Genomic DNA, 21,812 nt, shown 5'->3' on the forward strand with positions numbered 1-21,812 from the left:
ATCTAAGCTCTCCTCCCTGCCCTGCAGATTCGGTCTGGCTTCTTTCTGACATGTACTAACCAGTATTGGGTCACTTACTGTTCACCCTTGTGGTCCTGAGCTCCTTTTCCAGTCATTGATTTTGTAAAGTCTGACTGTTTGAGCACTAGAATTACTGATGGTATATGTAGGGGGGGACTTAGTCAGATGTTATAACAGTACAGATCCCAGGTTATTGCATAATGGGGAGTAGTGGAGTATTGTGGGGGCGTGATTTCCCGTCCTGAACCTCATGGCATTATGATTTATAAAGCTGTGTATCCCTGCCCGACTCCAAAATCAGCTGTAATGATGTGTATCGACAGCATTATGTCAGCACAGATGATGTCGGGCAGGGAAATACAGCATAACCAGTCATTATAATGCTGTGAGGTCCAGTTACAAGAGCAGAGCCCAGGACGGGAAATCACGCTCCCACTTGGAGAGGGTTTGTTTCTCTCAATGAAGTCGCTTGAAAACGGAGTCTCTGAAACTGGCTTTAAGAGAAGAATGCTCAGTAGTATTTTATCTGTTTCTTTACTGTTGTCTTCATGCGTTTTGTTTTTTTCACACTCAGATACTCCAGCTGAAGTCCCAGTGTCAAATGGCAGTGCATTTACTGCAAGCACGTTAAATGATGACCTGGATATATTTGGTCCAATGATCTCCAACCCCCTACCAGCATCTTCAGCAAACACAACACAGGTAAGGGTCACTGCATTTGATATACTGATCTAAAAACATGTAACCCTAACCTTTGAAGGGGTTTACCGCCAGCCCACTGACGTCACGACTAGTATCAACTAGCATGGGCGGGGCTAAGCTCTATTCAAGTGTACAGAGCTTAGCCCCGCCCACGCTAGTTGATAATAGTCGTGACGTCACTAGGCCTGCGGTAAACAGTGAGAAGGCCGCGGTGCTCCTGGAGCGCCGCTGCCTTCTCAAACAGCTGATCGGCGGGGGTCCCGGGTGTCGGACCCCTGCCGATCAGAAGCTGATGATCTATCCAGAGGATAGATCATCAGTTAAAACAAAGTGCAGAACCCCTTTAATGATTACAAAGGAAGCAGCTCCTTGGTGGACCAGAGCATAAGCCTAGTTTCCTAAGCATAGTTTTATGGGACCTAGAGATTCCTTGGAAACTCCTTAGTGTTCCTGGAAGAAGGCAACAACCAGAACCCCCAGCACAGTAGCAGTGGCAAATCTGAGACCTCTTTAAGGTGTGTGTGTGTGTATGTATGTATGTATTGTATGTATGTATTCATTTACAGTGTGCCTAAACCTACCTTTTGTGCTTTACAGTCCATACTCCTGTACACTGCGGTGTAGGAGTACAGATTCCTCTGCAGCCACAATCGGAGCTGTACAGCGCAGAGCATTGCTCTTCTTCTAAAGTTTGGCTGACATACATGGGTCTGGTAGTGTTTTTTTGACTGAACAGCCGACATGTATTTTAGTCTGTGACCAGAACCTCTGTAGGTGTTTGACTTGTCACCTCTGCCGGCTCCCTGATAAGACCCCTAGCATTCGAGGCTTTAGCAGAGCGGGCACAGGAAGAGCAGCAATGTAATGTGGGTGCCCCTGCCCTGCAGACCATGTAATGTTAGGCTACTTTCACACTCGCGTTTTGTGCGGATCCGTCATGGATCTGCACAAACGCATCTGTTCAGATAATACAACCGCATGCATCCGTTCAGAACGGATCCGGTTGTATTATCTTTAACATAGCCAAGACGGATCCATCTTGAACACCATTGAAAGTCAATGGAGGACGGATCCGTTCTCTATTGTGCCAGATTGTGTCAGTGAAAACTGATCCGTCCCCATTGTGTGTCAGGACGGATCTGTTTGGCAAATTTTCGTCAGACAGCAAGCAGCGTTTTGGTGTCCGCCTCCAAAGCGGAATGGAGACGGAAAGGAGCCAAACTGATGCTTTCTGAGCGGATCCTCATCCATTCAGAATGCATTAAGGGCCAAACTGATCCGTTTTGGACTGCTTGTGAGAGCCCTGAACGGATCTCACAAACAGGCAAAACGCCAGTGTGAAAGTAGCCTTAGCTGTTTGGTCCAGACCAATGTATGCCAGCCAAGCCTTAGAAGAGCAGCACTGGTCCATATTCCTGTACACAGCAGTGTATGAGAGGACAGATTCTACCACCCAATAAGCACCTGAACTTCATCACATGTGTGAAGGTTTAGGTAGACTTTAATTACGCCCATTCTGGGCTCAGGAGTCCAGGGGGCAGTCCCATTTAGGGATTGATGGCTTGTAGTGTGCACTTAGATATAGCCATCAGTCACTGTGTAGCGCTGGCTTCCTGAGACCATAACGAGCAGATAAATGAAAGGGTAAAAATAACCGGAGTGGCATTTCTAGAAAAAAAATGACTAGGTTTAAAGATGCATCAGATTTAATAATCTGTGATGTTTGAGAAGTTTGTATGTCAGTGCAGACTCGAGCAAAACAAATTTTCACATATTCCCCTTATGATAAGTTCCCCCCAATGTCTATTAAAAAGCTGTATATCTTTTTACTTAATAGGGAATGCATAAAAAAACAAAAACCGGAAAGCCTCATTAGAGAGTCCATACCTCTCTGTTACCGTCTAGTATCTGCTAAGAGCTTTCTAGTATGTGCCCTGGTTTAATATATGGTATCAGAGTTCTAAGATTTAACCCTCCCCCTTCTTTCATCCACATCCTCTCCTGGATGAACTTGATAGATAGATTTTTTTTATTATTTTTTTAACCTTACTTTGTAACTGTATACCTCTTAAAGCTTTACTTGAAGTACCAGTGACTGCATAGATGAAATGGATTTATGTAGTCTGGCGTATAAAATCAGTTGACGTTTTAAGAGGGATGAGTGGCTTTTATCCCCATGCGCAGCTATCACTCTTCTGTACTAGAGCGTTGTGGCCGACGCCATATGAAAAAGGAACCTACTGCTTCACTGGAAAGTTAAAGGGAACTTGTCAAGTTGAACATACATTCCTATCTGTGGGCAACATGTTATAGAACAGGAGGGGCTGAGCAGATTGATGTATAGTTTTGTGGGAAATATTTAGTATAATTTATTTATTTTTAATTAAAATCCCTGTCCACTCTGGGTTTAGGAGTCCAGAAGGTGGTCTGTTCAGTCATTGACAGTCTTCCATGTATGAATGCATACAGAGCTGGGTGTAACTCTATGAAGCAGAACTACCAGACTCCTAAACAAAGAAAGAGCAGAGATGTAAAGGTTCACTGAGTTTTCAAAAAAACTTTTGATATATCCTAGATTTCAATTGGTGGGGTCTGAGTGCTAGAATGAGGAGATATATATATCTCTCACATAGCGTTCCCTCCCATCACTCTGCAGGTGATGGAATTGATACGGACCCATGGGGGGGGGGGGGGGGTAATTTATCATGAGGGGAACATTTGAATTCCATTTTGCTTGATTCTGCTTTGGAGTACTTTACAGCGTGTCGTGTGCGCATGCGCCTGGCGTCTGCGCTCCTCTGCGGCCCGGCAAACTATCTTCCAGGGCCCGGTCCAGGGCTGCGGCCCGACGGTTGGGGACCGCTGCTTTATGCCACGAAAAGGAGAGTGCGCTATGTGATCACTTCTTCTTTTCGTTCTAGCAGTCGGGAGTGATCTCGGCACTCAGACTCTTAATGAGCAAATCTTTTGAAATGAGACTATGACATATAAAAAAAATTTTTGAAAGCTCCTTGACACTTTAAATCAATAAATTACACGTTCTTTTTCTACAAAACTATATATGAATCTGCTCTCTACCACACTGCCTGCAGATCTGACTGCATGCCCAACATGAGAGGTTCCCTTTTTCTAAGCTTCTAGTACTGCTCTGGGATGTTTTTGGAGTGTACTGAACAACACTTCATGCATAAGTCACCATGGTTGCATTTCCGGCCATGGCAGAAGTACCATCATCTTTGTCACCATGCCAGTCTTCTGCTTCACCTTATTACTCATTACCGCCTGTGGATGATAATTTTAGCTGAAACCATGTGACATTTTGTGCTGCGGGTTAGTTTTCTCCCGTTCTCCCTTTGTTCTTTGCAGTCGCAGAGATTATGAATGTGTTTGTATTAAAGTAAAACTGCAGCTTGTTTTGTAAAACCCTTCCCAGTGTGCTGCGTAAATCTTGGCAGTGAACGCATGTAGGCTCAATTATACCGGTGTAATTTATGTTACATAAACAACATAAATATAACTAATTAACCATTTTAATAGCAAAAGTTTCCGTGCAACAGATTTGTTTATAAAATATTCAGACACAATAAGTCATTAGGACAGCCGGGAATACATAATGAAACATGCTAAATATTGAAGTGTTGTACTTGTTGTTAAGCAGGATGATCGTTTTTGTAGTAGTCATGTATTTGAATTTTATGGAGTCACAAGGCCTTTCAATACTTTAACCCCTTAAGGACCACCCACTGTGTTTTGTCGTCAGTGTTTTAGAGGGAGCTGAGCACTCATGCTCTACAATGAACTGTAACCAACAGCTCTGGCTCTTGGTACAGTTTTTTTGCTCTTTAGCCAAGATCAGAGGTAGCCCCAATCCCAACTGTTAACCCTTTGATTGCTGCAGTCGGCGAATGCAGCATGAGCAAAGGGGGTTTCCCTAGAGTCCTAGAAGGGACCCCAGGACTGTTATTTAGATAATCATGCTTCTAGGGCCCACTAGTGTTGACCTAACCACAGCCTGTGCCATGGAGACACAGAGCATAAGGTATTGGCACACAGGAGTATGCTAATACATTATAGGCATAAAATAATTTTGTAGGGCAGTAAGTCCTTCAGTTATAAAATGAATGTGATAAAACATTTTCTGGCATTTTTAAATAACATAAAAAACTTGGAAAACAGGTGATACGTATACATATGTTTTATTCTGTATACATTACATAAAATAAAAATACCGGTACATATGTTCAAAATAAGCTGACCAGTTTATTCATTGTGAAATATGTACAGTCTAAACCATAAAATAAAATCACTATTTCTATAAAAGTACAGAGAAGAGCAACTAAGCTAAAGGGCCCGGAAGATCTTAGTTATGAGCAAAGATTAAATGAACTGAATTTGTTACATGATTAACAAATATATCAAGGGACCATACAAAAAGTATCAAGGAAAGCTATTCTGTGTTAAACCCCCTCATAAAACAAGGGGCCACTCTCTACGCCTGGAGAAAAAAAGATTCAGTCATAAGAGGTGACAAGCATTCGTTACAGTAAGGGCTGTGAATCTCTGGAATAGCCTGCCGCAGGAGCTGGTCACAGCAAATACAGTAGATGGCTTCAGAAAAGGTGTAGATGGCTTTTTAATTCAAAATAACATTAAGGCTTATGACAATGTATAGAAATCTTGTTGTACGCGCCCTTTCCCTTTGGCCCAACACCTTCAGTGTCCTGTTTTTTTTGCGGACCGTATGCGGAACCATTAACTTTAATAGGGTCCGCAAAAAAAAACGGAAGTTAGTCCGTGTGCATTCCGTTTCCGTATGTCTATTTCCGTTCCACAAAAATAGAACATTGTCTGCATTACGGACAAGGATAGTACTGTTCTATTAGGGGCCAGCTGTTCCATTCTACAAAATACGGAATGCACACGGACATCATCTGTATTTGTGGATCCGTTTTTTGCGGACCATAAAATACATAGTCGTGTGCATGAGCCCTAATTTATATGTACCTTCAACAGCACCAAAAAAAAAAATTCTCGCACACAAAACTAGTTCTCAGCCATGGGAAAGAAGAGACAAAAAAAAGTTGTAGCTGCTTAAACATTCGGAGGCAAAAACTGGTCCTTAGGTGTTAATGGGGTTGTCCCACCTTAAAAACCTATCTGCAGTACCGACACATTCACGACAACAGATTCCTAAGAGTGAATATAGCTACTGTTGCTCTGTTCATTCTCTGATGGTGCTGGAGATAGCGGAGTACAGGGACCCCATTCTTGTGATCAGCAGGGGTCTTTGCAGTGGGTAGATGATACGTTCTTATGGTGGGACAACCCCTTTAACCACTGACATTGCAATTTCCATAGATTATTCATATGGCTCATTTATGTGATCATAAGAATAGTGTACAGCTGAAATATTCATGTGTATGTGCCCTATTCCAGGTGGGTAGTTGTTTACCCTCTACAAAGACTTGGATGCCCTTTGGCCATCATAGCTCATAGGCATGTAACCATAGGCAATGGAGGGAATTTATCATAAGGGTTATATTTGAAGAAAGTTTTAAGGTTGCATTGGCATACTTTGCGCCAAATTTATCAAACCTTGCACATTGTTTTTATTTGGTGGAATAAAAGTCACTGACATAATCAACCACGCCCACTTTCCCGCTTTTCCCCAAAACTGGAGTGAGTGGTGTAAAAATGCAGTCATTTTTTATTTTATTTTTATTTTTTTTGTACCAGTGACACCAAAAGTCTTAAAATGCCCTATTTTGTGAATCTTTGAAGACAAAACTTTTGGAGTGCAGGGCGTGATACGTTAAACCCCATAAAGTCCTATCTATGGTTGAACAACTATGGAACTTCTAACCACAGTTGAACTCCTAGACGTCTTCTCAGAAGATTTTGGCCTCATTTTGCTCTGTTCAGCATAGATATATCAAGTTTCCCAGCAGTGTAAATTTCTTAGTCATGTTAAAAGCCTGGAGACCACCATATAGTGTGCTTTTTCTTATAGTGTGTAAGCTCGACCACCATTGATGGATGGCAGGGTGGTCGTAACCATGGAAATGAGCAGTGTATAATGTGATGGAAAAATCAATCCAGCCAGCAAAAGAAGCAATATAGATCATCACAATACATAATTAAGTGCCTTATATTAACTTCCTCTATATAATAAATACTATTTGCTGAAGTGAGACAACCTCTTTAAGGTGCCCTGCAAAATGTGCACATTTTCAGTGGTTAAATGCCAGTTAAGTGAATGAGGTTTTTAAACTCCCATTCACACTGATAAAAAGAAATCTACCCAGGTTTCAGGGCATGTTACCACTTACAGACCTTTTTTTTTTCCTGCACTGTCTGAACCTGCCTTTTATAGGCACAAAGAAGTGATGAGCCTTTTTTTGTGGAATGTATTGATAACTGCACAATGTGTAATGCACCATGAATCCATTGTCCATTATACTACAGTATGCATTTTTCAGTATGACTATAAAATGGAAAAGCATATTAAATCCCCCTTCATGGTATCATCGCCTTACGCTGCTCATAATGGAAGGTATCTATAAAGTCAGAATTCCTTGGTTTGCAGGATTTTAATGGCTGGTTGTACACTGCCACTACTACAATGTAATCTTAGATTTCAGCAGATCTGCACTACATAAATCAACAATTTACAGTTCAGGCTGTGTGCAGAAAATGAAGAAAAATAATGTTTTCATTGCATATATTAGATTCCTCTGTGCCTTCAAGCATGTATCTTCCTTCCATATACATTTCTTTTTCTCCGCCACACTGTTAAATAATGTCCATTTGTTTCTCGCTGATGATGCTGCTGTATGTATTGTTGGCCTCATGCCATTCTTTTACTGTTGAATTCTCCTTTACTTGCTATTTTTAATAGTCCCCAATTTCTGTCTACCTCCACTTAAAGCCAGCCCAGCTTTCATCTGTCCTGTAGCATTTATTACCTTGTATTACCATTCTTTCAGTGTGGCCATCCGCCGCGTCTAGTTGCCCATTAAAGTACAAACTATCATAGGCGCAGTGTGCAGTGCATGGCTTTGTATTCTGTTATCAGCAACATTGTATGTACTGGAGCGTTTTGTATTCTTTGTAGGTGTTTTTTTTCTTTTTTTGATTTTCTTCCAAATCAAGGTTAAGCGTGTTTGCCTGCAATGGTGATAATTACACAGTGACATATTTTCATGAAATTAGAAATATGAGTTTAGCCTTATAGTACTAAAGCATAAAGTATTGTGATTATACCACATTATGCAGAAATGTTGCCTTTGTGGTAACCAAATAACGCGTATATATGTCGGTGATACGGGTGCAGAAAGCTGTCAGTGTTTTTATATGTTGAAGAATTATGAATGACTAAATTATACCCTAAATACTAGTTTTTATAGAAAGTCATTGCAGTGTGTGGAAATTTCCATTTGTGTAATACAGTAGCACTAGCTTTACCCTTTGTACTGCTGCCACCCGCATATATGCTTCAACTGGCAGAACAATTTAGATCAAGAATGACCCCGACTCAGAGAGCCTTTTGACAGTCATCCATACAGAAAGATCTTGAAAGCTGAATGTTTGGCTTAGTTTTCTTGTAAGGCCTTTGTATTTAAAAGATGCTATTTTATTTTATTTTTTTATGACATTTCAGATTATTATGCATAAAATAGACCTAGCTGCTCATTTTTTTCAGGTAAAAAAATACACGGTCTACAAAAGACGTGCAATATTGATTCCTTGTGATTTGGCTTCTGAAGGTTATGCTCGGCAGGCAGGTCCACAGGGAAGTGTAGCAGGAGAGCTAGCTAGTTAGACAATATCAATTTTCATGCGGAGGCGTGGGAAGGCAAAGGTTTGGAAAGGAGATTGGCACACAATGTATATTTGTAAAGTGGTTGAATCTGGGAAAGCACAAATTTAGGTTCACTTGAGACTAGAGATTTGTTTGATGGGAAAGAGAGCACAAGCTGCAGTATTCACGTTATAATGCCTGCACGAGCCAGAGTGTTGGGTTTATGTGCATAGCAATTATCTGAGCAATAGTTTACTTCAAAGTGACTAAATATTAATAAATTATAATTAAAGGGGTAGTAACTGCAAAGTTAAAAACCGGCAGGAAAGTGTCCACAAAAAAAAAACTTTTTGAAAGTTCCACCATTCCAGGAACCACACCAGAAGGAATGAGGTCACTTGGGCTTAGCAGTCGCATTTGCAAGAACAGCATGGCATTGCTTAGGACTCTCAACAAGTGAGTGGTGCTTTTTTGTTTTTGTGAAGAAAGGGATGCAAATGAGCTCTTAACCAGCTCTGCCTCTAATGCCACCAGATGTAAGGCAAAGGCAAACAAACAATGCAATAGCACTCTGCAAACACAAAGTACAATAATGCCATAATTATAGAAAATATTCTGCTGCTAATGCTACGCTCATTTTATAAATGAGATTCTTGGCAAATACATTTTGTGCAAAGTTGTTTGTGCCTGTCCCCCAGCGTCAAGGCAATCTCTATAAGAAAGGAACCTAACACTAAATACTAGCTATTATGGTGCCATACTGGCTGCCCTAAAATACAGGGCACTTTCTCCCCAAGGAGAGAAAGTACCCCCAAATCGATTTGTTTTTGTTGACACCCTTTTCTACAGATTTTAACCACTTTCCAACCACCCACTGTAAATTTACAGGGAATTTAGGGTCTTTACATTTAGAGCAGGAGCTGTGTAAGAGTCAATGTTCAGCAATAAAGCCACTGATTGTGGTTTATCTCCCAAAGTTAAATAGGATTGGGCTTGTTGAAATCCCCCATCTGCTGTCAGGGGAGAGTCGGGAGACATTCTGTACACATTAGATTGTCATCTGAAATCTGTGGCGTCAGATGATATACATCTGTTTATGGCCAGTTTAGTCATGTGATGTACTGTACTGTCGCTAAGAGGTATTTTATATTACTAGTAAATGATTGTGTTATTAGATCACAAGAAACGAATTCAAAGGTGATATCAGTGATATCTTAAATATATATTTTGCTTTATCATGTTGTTTTAGAACTCTAGTGAGATTTAAAGTGTACCTCCAACTACCTCATTATCTGTAGTAACTGTATATTTTTTGTCTCTATTACCCATCATCCAGTTTGTGTTTGAGACCTCCGCTAACTGCAGCTTCTGACACAAGACAATGCCCTGTCTCACCCATATTAGCTCTCGACCCCATCTTCTAGCCAAGCTCAGAGCCTACAATCTTGTTTCTTTCCCATGTCTTGCTTTATGAGCTCTGAGATATTTAGGTTTCTAGGATTTGGAGCAGGGTGTCTGTATAAAAGCAGAGTAAGTCTTGACAGGACTCCTAGGAGAGACGGTGAGAGTCCTGATTACTCCGCCCACGCAGGATGATTGACAGCTCTCCTTCTAGCAGTGTGTGTGAGTGGGATAATCAGGGCTTGCTCTGTCTCTGATAGGAGCACAGTTAGGACTCTACTGCTCTTCGGCCAACAGAAATCACCTGATAGGTTCTCATTAAAGTATCATTTACTTTGGTCAATGCTTTAATTGTTTCTACAACATGTTTTTAGTATCTCTCACATATGTTTTATTCTTTTTGGTTACATTTGTTGTAAAATCTGATTACTTGTGTGTATAATTATCCATTTGGAGCACACATCAGGTTGAGTAGATCCGCTGATGCATATCTTCTCCATTATTCCTCAAGGTAACAACCACAGCGCCAGCCGCTGCCAGCATACCTCAGTCTTCTGGAGACTTAGATTTATTCACTGAGCCATCTACAAAACCTGAAGAAACTGCTAAAAAGCCTTTATCAAAAGACTCAATTTTGTCACTTTATGGTACAACAAACATGCAGCAGCCAAACACGACTGGTAAGTATTGAGCACATTTATAGGCTGGATGGTCACAAATATTTCTGATTTGAGTTTTTGTTGCACCTGGTATGCAATGTAGCTCACATCTATATTAAAATGCTAACTTTCCCTGTGCAATTACCGCTCCTCTGTGGGGATTAAGACCCCATCAGTTGCCTGCCAGACATACAGCTTAAAGGGGTTGTGCAGCGATTTATATTGATGATCTATCGTCAGGATAGGTCATCAGTATCTGATCTGCGAGGTCCGGCACCCCCACCAATCGGCTGTTTGAAGAGCTCCATTCAAACACTGCTTTCTGTTCATTAAACTGCACTTTGTCTCGGAAGTGCAGTGTAATGACAAGTATTCGCTGCATTCACTTTAATAGAGTATTTGTAATTACACCACGCCACTGCACAGAAGACTACATGTAGTGTAATGACCGAAAAGTGGCTCTCGTATGGAGCGCCGCCTCCTCTTCAAACAGCTGACTGGTGGGGTACCAGATGTCTGACCCCCTCCGATCAGATATTGATGACCTATCTTGAGGATAGGTCATCAATATACAGGTGAAACTCGAAAAATTAGAATATCGTGCAAAGTTCATTTATTTCAGTAATGCAACTTACAAGGTGAAGCTAACATATGAGATAGACTCATTACATGCAAAGCGAGATATTTTAAGCCTTTATTTGTTATAATTTGGATGATTATGGCTTATAGCTTATGAAACCCCAAAGTCACAATCTCAGGTCCCCTTTGCTCAGGGGGTATGGAATAATTAGCTGACTAGAGTGACACTTTGAGCCTGACATATTGAACCGTTAACCAAAATTCTAATTTTAAGCTGCATTAATGCAATTCCTTTTAATTTGCATTACTGAAATAAATTATATATTCAAATTTTTGGAGTTTCACCTGTATATGGCAGGACAACCCCTTTTAATGAAATATAATTGTGCTTTATCGATCTAAAATATAGTTTACATCGCCAATAATTTAAAGGGGTTATCCCATGATTAATGTAAAACATAAAAATTAGACATGGCGCATTCTAATCTCTTTCTAACAAATTTGGAAGCAGCCATGTACCTTACATGGATCCAGAGATCTCCTCATTCATTGGTCTAATTGCTCTGCTGATTTATATCAAGCTGGCTGCTCACGAGTGTTCTTTCTCAGTTGACGTGTCCTTTCTGCTATAGCTCTCTCCCTATCACAGATCAGGGAACTTATCATTTCTGCTACAACTCTCTCCCTTTAACTGACAAACCTAACCGAATATAGGCCTGGTGGCAGTTGAAGGATAGAACGGAGCATGTGTGACCACCTCAGTCAGGTAGACAGAAATAATGAAAAGAACAAACCGCAGGTGGCACTATATGGATAGATTTTATTGAATAATTTAGTGAATATACTACATTTTCAATTATATGCAAATATGACACTATTTACATCCAGGTTTTGGTTTAAAAAAGATATAATGTTTTTTTATGGGGCAACCCTTTTAATTTGTACAAAATTACCGATGTGTTTTTACATAACCTGAATGCAACTGTTCCATATCCTATTCATAATCTGTTCTTGTTAATCTAGGTATGTTCATGGGTTCTTCTCCAATGCAATACTCCACGCAGCCGACAACCAACTTCCAAGCTTTTCCTCCAATGGGTGTAGCTGTTCCTGCAACTACTGGCCTGATGGGTAACCTGATGGGTCAAGCCATGCCTGCTATGGGACAAAATGCTGGAATGATGGTTGGCATGGGAATACCAAATGGATTTGTAGGAAACACTACCCCTGGAGTTATGGGACTCCCTCCTAATATGATGGGAACACAAGCGGGAATGGTCACAAATATGGGAACACCTCCAAATAAATTTGGCATGCAGCAGAATCAGCCAGCCCCTTGGAATTTTGCACAGGTAATACCTTTAAACTATTAAGACTTGTCTAAAACCATAACATTTGTCAACAGTCACAGGGATATGGCGAAAATATATAGAAAAGTATAAAAGTTAAATTGCTCCATGCTGCATCTATTGTGGAACAAGGCAATCATCCTCCTTTCCTCTGCGCATGCGTGGATCCAACTACTGTGCTGTGAGTCTGCGCTTGCACATTGCGTAAAGCACCATGCCAGAATGGGACATCATTAGTAAAACTCTATCATATGGACATTAATTAGGAGCCTGGAGGAAATGTAACTGGTAGACATGACGTCTTCACTTCTAGGACACCGCATTGCTTCCAGGGTCTGAGTGCTCATGACGAGAGCCAATTTTGTAATGTAAGTTAATTGCAATGCTACTAATTGGGTCACTAGGAGATTATTGCCCAGCAAAAGTTTTTTTTTCCAGGACTTACTTATCCTCGATGCGATCAGATCAGCATTAGTAGTCAGAAATACACAGCTTCATACACTGTGTAGTCACCATACCTGCTTACTGCAGCACTGCTCCCATTCACTTCAGTGGGGGCAGTGCTTCAGTAACCAAGCACAGAACCAGATACCAGAATTACTCAGCACTGTACACTGAGTAGTGGCTGTGCCATGGATTGATCTTTGAAATGCGATACGCTTAAAAAAAACAACAACATAAAAAAACAAAGCTACCTGAATACACCTTTGGCACTTTCAGCAGTGCATGAGAGTGTTATGGAGGGTGTTCCTTCATAATGTTGTATTTATGTAACCCACTATTTGCCCTTTTACTGGCTGTATTTAGAGATCATCTTTACTGTGAACTTGGGCGAGAATAATAAAGTGCTGAAACTTTTATTATACTGTTATCTAGCGAAGTGAATAAATTGTGCACTTCTGTATTCCAATGTGTCTATGTAAGGTGTGGGAGATGAAGATAAATGTGTTGTCTGAACTTTGTCTAATTTGGTATTTCTAGAGCGGTCAGAGGCCTTCTGCTTTATCTGTGTTCATGTCTCCTTGTGAAGGGAAATCATGCAATACTGCAAATTGTGGGTGAAATGTGATAGTCTTGGGTAGCATCACTGTCATCTTTTTTTTTTCTCTTTTTTTTTTTTCTTACCAAGACGCAAATGTGAAGACTAATTAGCAGAGAGCAGCTGGTGATGGCAAACTTTTTAATTAGTTTTAAATGCTGCCCACATGCAAATGCTCACGCACATAGCTTAAAGCTTTTATCACTCCCAGATTCTTAACTGCCATTATTTCATGCAAAGCTTTATAGCTGCACAAAGAGCACAAAACGTTCATTTGTTTTTTTGCAAGATTTTATTCTGCTGCCAGTCCATTGACTTATATGGGGTGAGGCCAGCTTAACATGGCTGTTAATATAAACACGTTGGAATTTGTATTATGTCCACAACACTTGGTCCCCTACCAGATCTTCTGAACTGGTCTCCCTGTTAGATGGGTTTCTAAAGGAGTCCTCCCATGAAAAATATTACTATGCAATGAATACTGCATTTTATATGAAACATTATTGCAATATACATACAAAAAATATTGTTAGTTTTGTGTATACAAATTACATTTTTCTCTTTTGTAGTGGCCCCTGCTGTTTATCCTGTATCCAGAATTCTGCACCATCTTCTGTTGCAGTGTTCCTCAACTCCAGTTTTTTTTCATACACTTAGTATCATTAATATAAGACAATGGGCGCCATTTATCAAAGAACGCCATTTTGTGCCAGTATTTGATAGCCCCTGCTTTGCCGGAGAATGCACTTACTTTATCAGGAGGCATTTACCTCTCTCTAAGTTAGGCGCATCCTCCGGCAGTCCATGTGCCTAGTTTGAAATCTTCTCCAGGCCCTGACTAGAGTAGATTTTAGACGTTGTTTATGCCTGGAAACAGAATTTACTGGGCCAATGGCCCGACACTGGCCAGGCCCCCACCACTCCCCACTGGCAAAGATGGTGTAAAAACGGCCCTGCAAGAAAATACTGTCGCACAGGCATTTAACCCCTTAAGGACCGGGCTCATTTTCACCTTAAGGACCAGGCCATTTTTTGCAAATCTGACCAGTGTCACTTTAAGTGCTCATAACTTTAAAACGCTTTGACTTATCCAGGCCATTCTGAGATTGTTTTTTCGTCACATATTGTACTTCATGACACTGGTAAAATGAAGTCAAAAAAATTATTTTTTTTGCACAAAAAAATACCTAATTTACCAAAAATTTTAAAAAAAATTAGCAAATTTCAAAGTTTCAGTTTCTCTACTTCTGTAATACATAGTAATACCCCAAAAAATTGTGATGACTTTACATTCCCCATATGTCTACTTCATGTTTGAATTGTTTTGGGAATGATATTTTATTTTTTGGGGATGTTATAAGGCTTAGAAGTTTAGAAGCAAATCTTGAAATTTTTCAGAAATTTACAAAAACTCAATTTTTAGCGACCAGTTCAGGTCTGAAGTCACTTTGCGAGGCTTACATAATAGAAACCACCCAAAAATGACCCCATCTAAGAAACTACACCCCTCAAGGTATTCAAAACTGATTTTGCATACATTGTTAACCCTTTAGGTGTTGCACAAGAGTTATTGGCAAATGGGGAGGAAATTTGAGAATTTCATATTTTTGTCAAATTTTTCATTTTAACCCATTTTTTCCACTAACAAACCAAGGGTTAACAGCCAAACAAGACTGTATCTTTATTGCCCTGACTCTGCCGTTTACAGAAACACCCAATATGTGGCCGTAAACTACTGTACGGCCACACAGCGGGGCGTAGAGTGAAAGGTGCACCATATGGTTTTTGGAAGGCTGATTTTTATGGACTGGTTTTTTGACACCATGTCCCATTTGAAGCCCCCTGATGCACCCCAAGAGGAGAAACTCCCTAAAAGTGACCCCATCTAAGAAACTACACCCCTCAAGGTATTCAAAACTGATTTTACATACGTCGTTAACCCTTTAGGTGTTGCACAAGAGTTATTGGCAAATGGGGATGAAATTTGAGAATTTCATTTTTTTGCCTAATTTTCAATTTTAACCCATTTTTTCCACTAACAAAGCAAGGGTTAACAGCCAAACAAGATTGTATCTTTATTGCCCTGACTCTGCCGTTTACAGAAACACCCCATATGTGGCCGTAAACTACTGTACGGGCACACAGTAGGGCGTAGAGTGAAAGGTGCGCGGTTTGGTTTTTGGAAGCCAGATTTTGCTGGACTGGTTTTTTGACACCATGTCCCATTTGAAGCCCCCCTGATGCACCCCTAGAGTAGAAACTCCATAAAAGTGACCCCATCTAAGAAACTACACCCCTCAAGCTATTCAAAACTGATTTTACAAACTTTGTTAACCCTTTAGGTGTTGCACAAGATTTAATGGAAAATAGAGACACAATTTCAAAATTTCACATTTTTGGCAGATTTTCCATTTTAATATTTTTTTTCCAGTTACAAAGCAAGGGTTAACAGCCAAACAAAACTCAATATTTATGGCCCTAATTCTGTAGTTTACAGAAACACCCCATATGTGGTCGTAAACCGCTGTACGGGCACACGGCAGGGCGCAGAAGGAAAGGAATTCCATACGGTTTTTGGAAGGCAGGTTTTGCTGGACTGTTTTTTTTGACACCATGTCCCATTTGAAGCCCCCCTGATGCACCCCTAGAGTAGAAACTCCAAAAAAGTGACCCCATTTTAGAAACTACGGGATAGGGTGGCAGTTTTGTTGGTACTAGTTTAGGGTACATATGATTTTTGGTTGCTCTATATTACACTTTTTGTGCAGCAAGGTAACAAGAAATAGCTTTTTTGGCACGTTTTTTTTTTTTGTTATTTACAACATTCATCTGACAGGTTAGATTATGTGGTATTTTTATAGAGCAGGTTGTCGCGGACGCGGCGATACCTAATATGTATACATTTTTTTTTATTTATGTAAGTTTTATACAATAACTTCATTTTTAAAACCAAAAAAATGTTTTAGTGTCTCCATATTCTAAGAGCCATAGTTTTTTCAGTTTTTGGGCGATTATCTTGAGTAGGGTCTCATTTTTTGCGGGATGAGATGACGGTTTGATTGGCACTATTTTGGGGTGCATATGATTTTTTGATCGCTTGCTATTACACTTTTTGTGACGTAAGATGGCAAAAAATGGCTTTTTTTACACTGTTTTTATTTTTATTTTTTTACGGTGGTCATCTGAGGGGTTAGGTCATGTGATATTTTTATAGAGCCGGTCGATACGGACGCGGCGATACCTAATATGTATACTTTTTTTTATTTATGCAAGTTTTACAGAATGAGTTCATTTTTGAAAAAAAAAAAAATCATGTTTTAGTGTCTCCATAGTCTAAGAGCCATAGTTTTTTCAGCTTTTGGGCGATTATCTTGAGTAGGGTCTCATTTTTTGCGGGATGAGATGACGGTTTGATTGGTACTATTTTGGCGTACATGCGACTTTTTTGATCACTTTTATTACTTTTTTTGGGAAGTAAGGTGGGCAAAATTTCAATTTTCTCATAGTTTTTATTTTTTTATTTTTATGGCGTTCACCGTGCGGGGAAAGTAACATGACCATTTTATAGATCAGGTCGTTACGGACGCGGCGATACCTAATATGTGTAGTTTATTTTATTTTTTTAATTTTTATTCAGTGATAAATGTTTTTTTTTTTATCTTAACTTTTTTCACTTTTTTTTACATTTTTGTGACCCAGACCCACTTGGTTCTTGAAGATCCAGTGGGTCTGGTGTCTGTATAATACAGTACAGAACAATATATATGGTTCTGTACTGTATTTTACTTACACTGAACAGATCTGTGCTTTTAGCATAGATCTGTTCAGCACCATGGACAGCAGGACGCCTGAGCAGGCGTCCTGTTGCCATGGGAACCCTCCCCGTCTGCTCAGAACTTCGCAGACGGGGAAGGGTAAGGACGGGGCTGAGGGGGGCTCTCTGGGGGCTCTCTCCCTCTCCATCGGGGGGCTGCAAAGCCACAGCAGCCCCCCGATGGAGAGGGAGGGAGCTCCCTGACCGATGACAGTTAACTTTTTCCATACAGCGGTCCGTACGGACCGCGGTATGGAAAGGGTTAAACGGCTGACATCTTCACAGATGTCAGCCGTTTATACCAGGGTGCCAGCAATGTGCTGGCACCCTGGTATACCCACTAGAAGCCAACGATCGTTCATGGGGAGGCGGGCGGGGGATCGCGATCCCGCCTGCCGCACCGCCCGCCTCCCGCACCGCCCCCACCGCATGCGACACCCCCCCCGCACCACCCTCCGGCATAAAATCGTGCAGGGGTGCAGGGGGGGTGAAAAATAATGATTTTAGCCACTCTAAAGTTTCTGATCCCCGCGGTCAGGGACCGCGGCGATCAGAAACTGCAAAAAGCGCAGCAAACCGCAGGTCTGAATTGACCTGCGGTTTGCTGCGATCGCCGATACGGGGGGGTCAAATGACCCCCCCCTGCATTGTTACGGGATGCCGGCTGAATGATTTCAGCCGAAATCCCGTTCCAATTAACCCCTGGGGCGCCGGAATACAGATTTTAAGTCAGGACGTACCGGTACGTCCTGGGTCCTTAAGGACTCGGGAAATAGGGCGTACCGGTACGTCCTAGGTCCTTAAGGGGTTAAGAAATCGCAAGATTAGGTCTTGCTACTTTGTTTACGCATAAATCTGTCGTAAGTAGCCCCTAATGTTTTATTGTATTATAGATAAAATGCAGATGTTAAAAATCAATTTAATTCAAGCAGAATAGTCTTTTTGGTCTAATCCTTTTGGTTTGATTTATGTCACTAGGCAGCACTTGGGATCTTGCCTGACTGAAGCAATGCAGTGACCTTGTGACTGCGCAGTCATTAGTATGAACGCTTTGCTAATTCCCTTTTGGATAAAGCGTATATTGACACAGGCTTTTATCTGAGTTGCCATGTTTTTTTGTCTTATCATTTCACTAAAATTAATTTCGAGCAAGGGAAATATCTGCCCCTTGTGATCTAAATGAAACAGTTCTTGGCTCACATTATCAATGATAGAAGCCTTTAAGTGCGGTTTATCACAAAGACGGGAAATTGTATTGTCATTAACCTCAGCACTGTTAAAGGAAAATTGTCTGATTTCTACTGAAAAGAAAAGCATGTTAAAAATGGCCCATTTGGAGTACTTATCTGGCTTGTGTAAAATTGCTTAGTTGCAGAGATAACAGCCCTGTTTGATTAAGCGACCACATTGAATGTAATATTCATCTGGTAATAGTGTTTGGAGTCAGTTTAGGCCTTTCTATCCTTTATGGGACCAGCATTGCATAAAAATTTCCCTGATAATCTTTCTCCTAGACAAAGCGGCTGTTTCTGCCAGTGAAATGGAGTTTATCATATAATAATGCACCCATACTACATTATGACCCAAAGCTCTTTGTACAAAGGATGATTGTCAGGAACAAATGGTTGTATAAACAATCCTTCCCAATAATCAGTCCAGTTAAAGGTACCGCCAATCCCCAGATGAATAAGCAAATGCCTCTTTAATTTCTGGGCAGATCATGCTGTGTAAACAGGGATCTGTTGCCCAGAAACACAGAATCTGCTTGGGGCAGTAGCGATCACTCGTCCCCATCCTGCGGAGGTGATTGCTGTATTTAAATGCTTTGAAGAGCAGGCGACTATCGGGAATAGATAGCTCATTCCCAATAATTGCCTGCTCAGCTGGCCCATAAAAATGTTAGTACAACTGCATATATTTCACTGGTTCACAAAGCTGATATCAGAAGTGGATGGATGGATGGGGAATGTGGTTATAGATGATTCTCTCTTTCCTGGGGTTCATGCACATGGCCAGTCCCTGCACAGCAGTACATAGTCTTTTTATGGGTCTTTATTATGAACCGATAGGCATTCTGTGTGTTCCTGCACTGTGATATGGACCAGAACATTCTATAAAGAATCTGTGTTAGAAGTCCTCCATATAAAACTAGATGCAAAGCATGTTATCTGTGGGTTTTTACCTTTTATGGAAAATCACGGGCAATATGATCAAATTTCTAATGTCTCTGAAAAAAGGTTAAAATACAACTTCTTCCGAGCAGGATGCAGACCAGTGTCACCATTGAGGAGAGGGTGGCTGCTCAATATTCTGATTGCATGAAAATAACGCTTCTAGAAGATGGCAGTCATATGGTTACGTGTAGTGCATCGTGAAGATTAGCAGGCTTTTGGTCAGTCCCATACAGAGATCGAATAGGCTGCCCAAGCCTAAGTATACCCCGCAGAGTACTTACACTTCATTTTCCCCCAAGATCACAAGGCTAAACAGAGTCCTGCAAAAAGGCTAGCAACCCACATCACAGGTTCTTATCGTCTTGCATGTCTAAAAATAATTGAAAAGCCAGTACATCCTGCTAATATTCTTAACATTATGTCTTCAGTGTGTATATATACTGTATCTAGACACTTGAGTTGCCTTTCTTCATGCTTTTTTGCTGTACACTTTGTTCTCCTGGTACATGTATTGTAATCCATTAGCTAGTACGTTCTCTCATACTAGAAGTTACGACAAGCCCGTAGACACTGGAGATCTGCGGAGTTTTGGCACTTCTGAGCTTTGGGTTGATGATTGCTGACTGGAGTAGTTCATCAATAATTAAGGCTTTGATGCACAGCTTGAGGTGGTTCAGCCCAAGATGGAACAAATCAGTCTTGCATTCATAAGACTTTGCTAACTGACCAACCACTAGCCAATTGCTTAGAGGAGAGTTAAGCACATTGTCAGTGGAGGCCATATGTTTATATGATGTGTCATTGCCACCTATATTATATGGTCATTGATACGAGTTCCTCTGCTATTCAGTATAACAGCAGAAATATGATTAGTCATTAATTCTACATTATCACACAGGATCAGTGTTAGTAAGCTATTGGGCAGACTAGATGGGCCAAATGGTTCTTATCTGCCGACACATTCTATGTTTCTATGCATTAGCTTGCACTTGGTTGCACTTTATAAAACATACTATACTATAAAACTGTAGCATTTCATTTGTGACCCAGTCATATTCAATAACCTCTTAGATATGTCAAATTGTAAAGCTTCTCAAATGTCTACGGTATTTGAGCTAAAGAATACATTTCATGTTGGTCTACTTAGTTGATATATTGTGATAGGATCCCCAGGTAGTTGTCTTTGTTGAATATGTGCTCAACAAATTTTTTTACATTAATACCTATAAGTTTGCATAAATGGATCAATTTGTTTCCCCTCACCCATGATGGCACCCATGCGACTAGGACCATCCATCCAGGACAGGAAACCTGAAGAGATAAAATGGTTCACACCCCCACCACAACTCAGTTCAGGTTTCCTGTCCTCCGGATAGGAGGTACCTGAGGAGCTCTGGCTCCTGCTGTGATTTTGGCTCTCGCCTCGGGAGGCTGAGGAGGTCCAGGTCTACTATACCGTAAAGGGTATAAAAATATATAATTTTATTATGACATGATTAAAATATAAAGCGATAAATAATATGCCGTTAAAAAGTGAAAGGAAGCAGAAAAAAGAGCGCCACCCTGGGATAGCACACGTGTCAAATGTAAAACATGATGATCAATGAAATAGGTTATAAATGGTACAGTGACCAGCCATTGACCAAGAATAGATCATAGATATCGGTTGAGTCAACAATCAGAAAGATACCTACACGGCAGGATGAACAGGGGTTGCATGCAAGTGCAGCATAAACCAAATAGGGGCAGACCCCAATAGTAGACAGGTATCAAATAACCTGAATCTAATGCCGTATAAGTAAAAAAAAAAGGGTCAGAGACTCACCAGAAAGGACGTGTGCTATATCACCCAGGATGGCGCTACCCCTGGGTGATATAGCACACGGTCCTTTCTGGTGAGTGTCTGCCCCTTTTTTTACCTTTATGGCATTAGATTCAGGTTATTTGATACCTGGCTACTATTGGGGTTTGCCCCTATTTGGTTATGCTGCACTTGCATGCAACCCCTGTTCATCCTGTCGTGCATGCAACCCCTGTTCATCCACGGTACTATGAGCTCCGTTTCTTAGTTTTTTCGCTTGTTTCGCTCGGGAGCTAGTACCGAGTCACATTTACGGGTGTCCTTTTGGTTCTATTGGGTGGATACTGTTTTCCACTTTTTACCAATTGGCCACCTCTGGTCTTTATTGTTTTTTCTATACCGTAAAGAGACCTATCCCTGGCGGTGGCGGTCTCCTTGGGGAGCTGCTGCCTGAGCCTACTCCTCTTCTCCT

The 21,812-nt window shown here is 40.8% G+C and overlaps 1 protein-coding gene across 2 annotated transcripts in view; it reads left to right on the forward strand.

Moving 5' to 3' along the window:
• The window catches only part of SMAP1 (small ArfGAP 1), a 237,132-nt gene that overhangs the window by 206,715 nt on the left and 8,605 nt on the right, over positions 1–21,812 (forward strand). For both annotated transcript variants that reach the window (XM_040428637.1, XM_040428638.1), the window contains 3 exons: positions 596–723; positions 10,437–10,605; positions 12,187–12,515. In XM_040428637.1, the coding sequence (XP_040284571.1) occupies positions 596–723; positions 10,437–10,605; positions 12,187–12,515 (626 nt within the window). The remainder of the gene's footprint in view (positions 1–595; positions 724–10,436; positions 10,606–12,186; positions 12,516–21,812) is intronic.

The sequence above is a fragment of the Bufo bufo genome, chromosome 4 (genome assembly GCF_905171765.1).
Source record: "Bufo bufo chromosome 4, aBufBuf1.1, whole genome shotgun sequence".
Classification (NCBI taxonomy): Eukaryota; Metazoa; Chordata; class Amphibia; order Anura; family Bufonidae; genus Bufo; species Bufo bufo.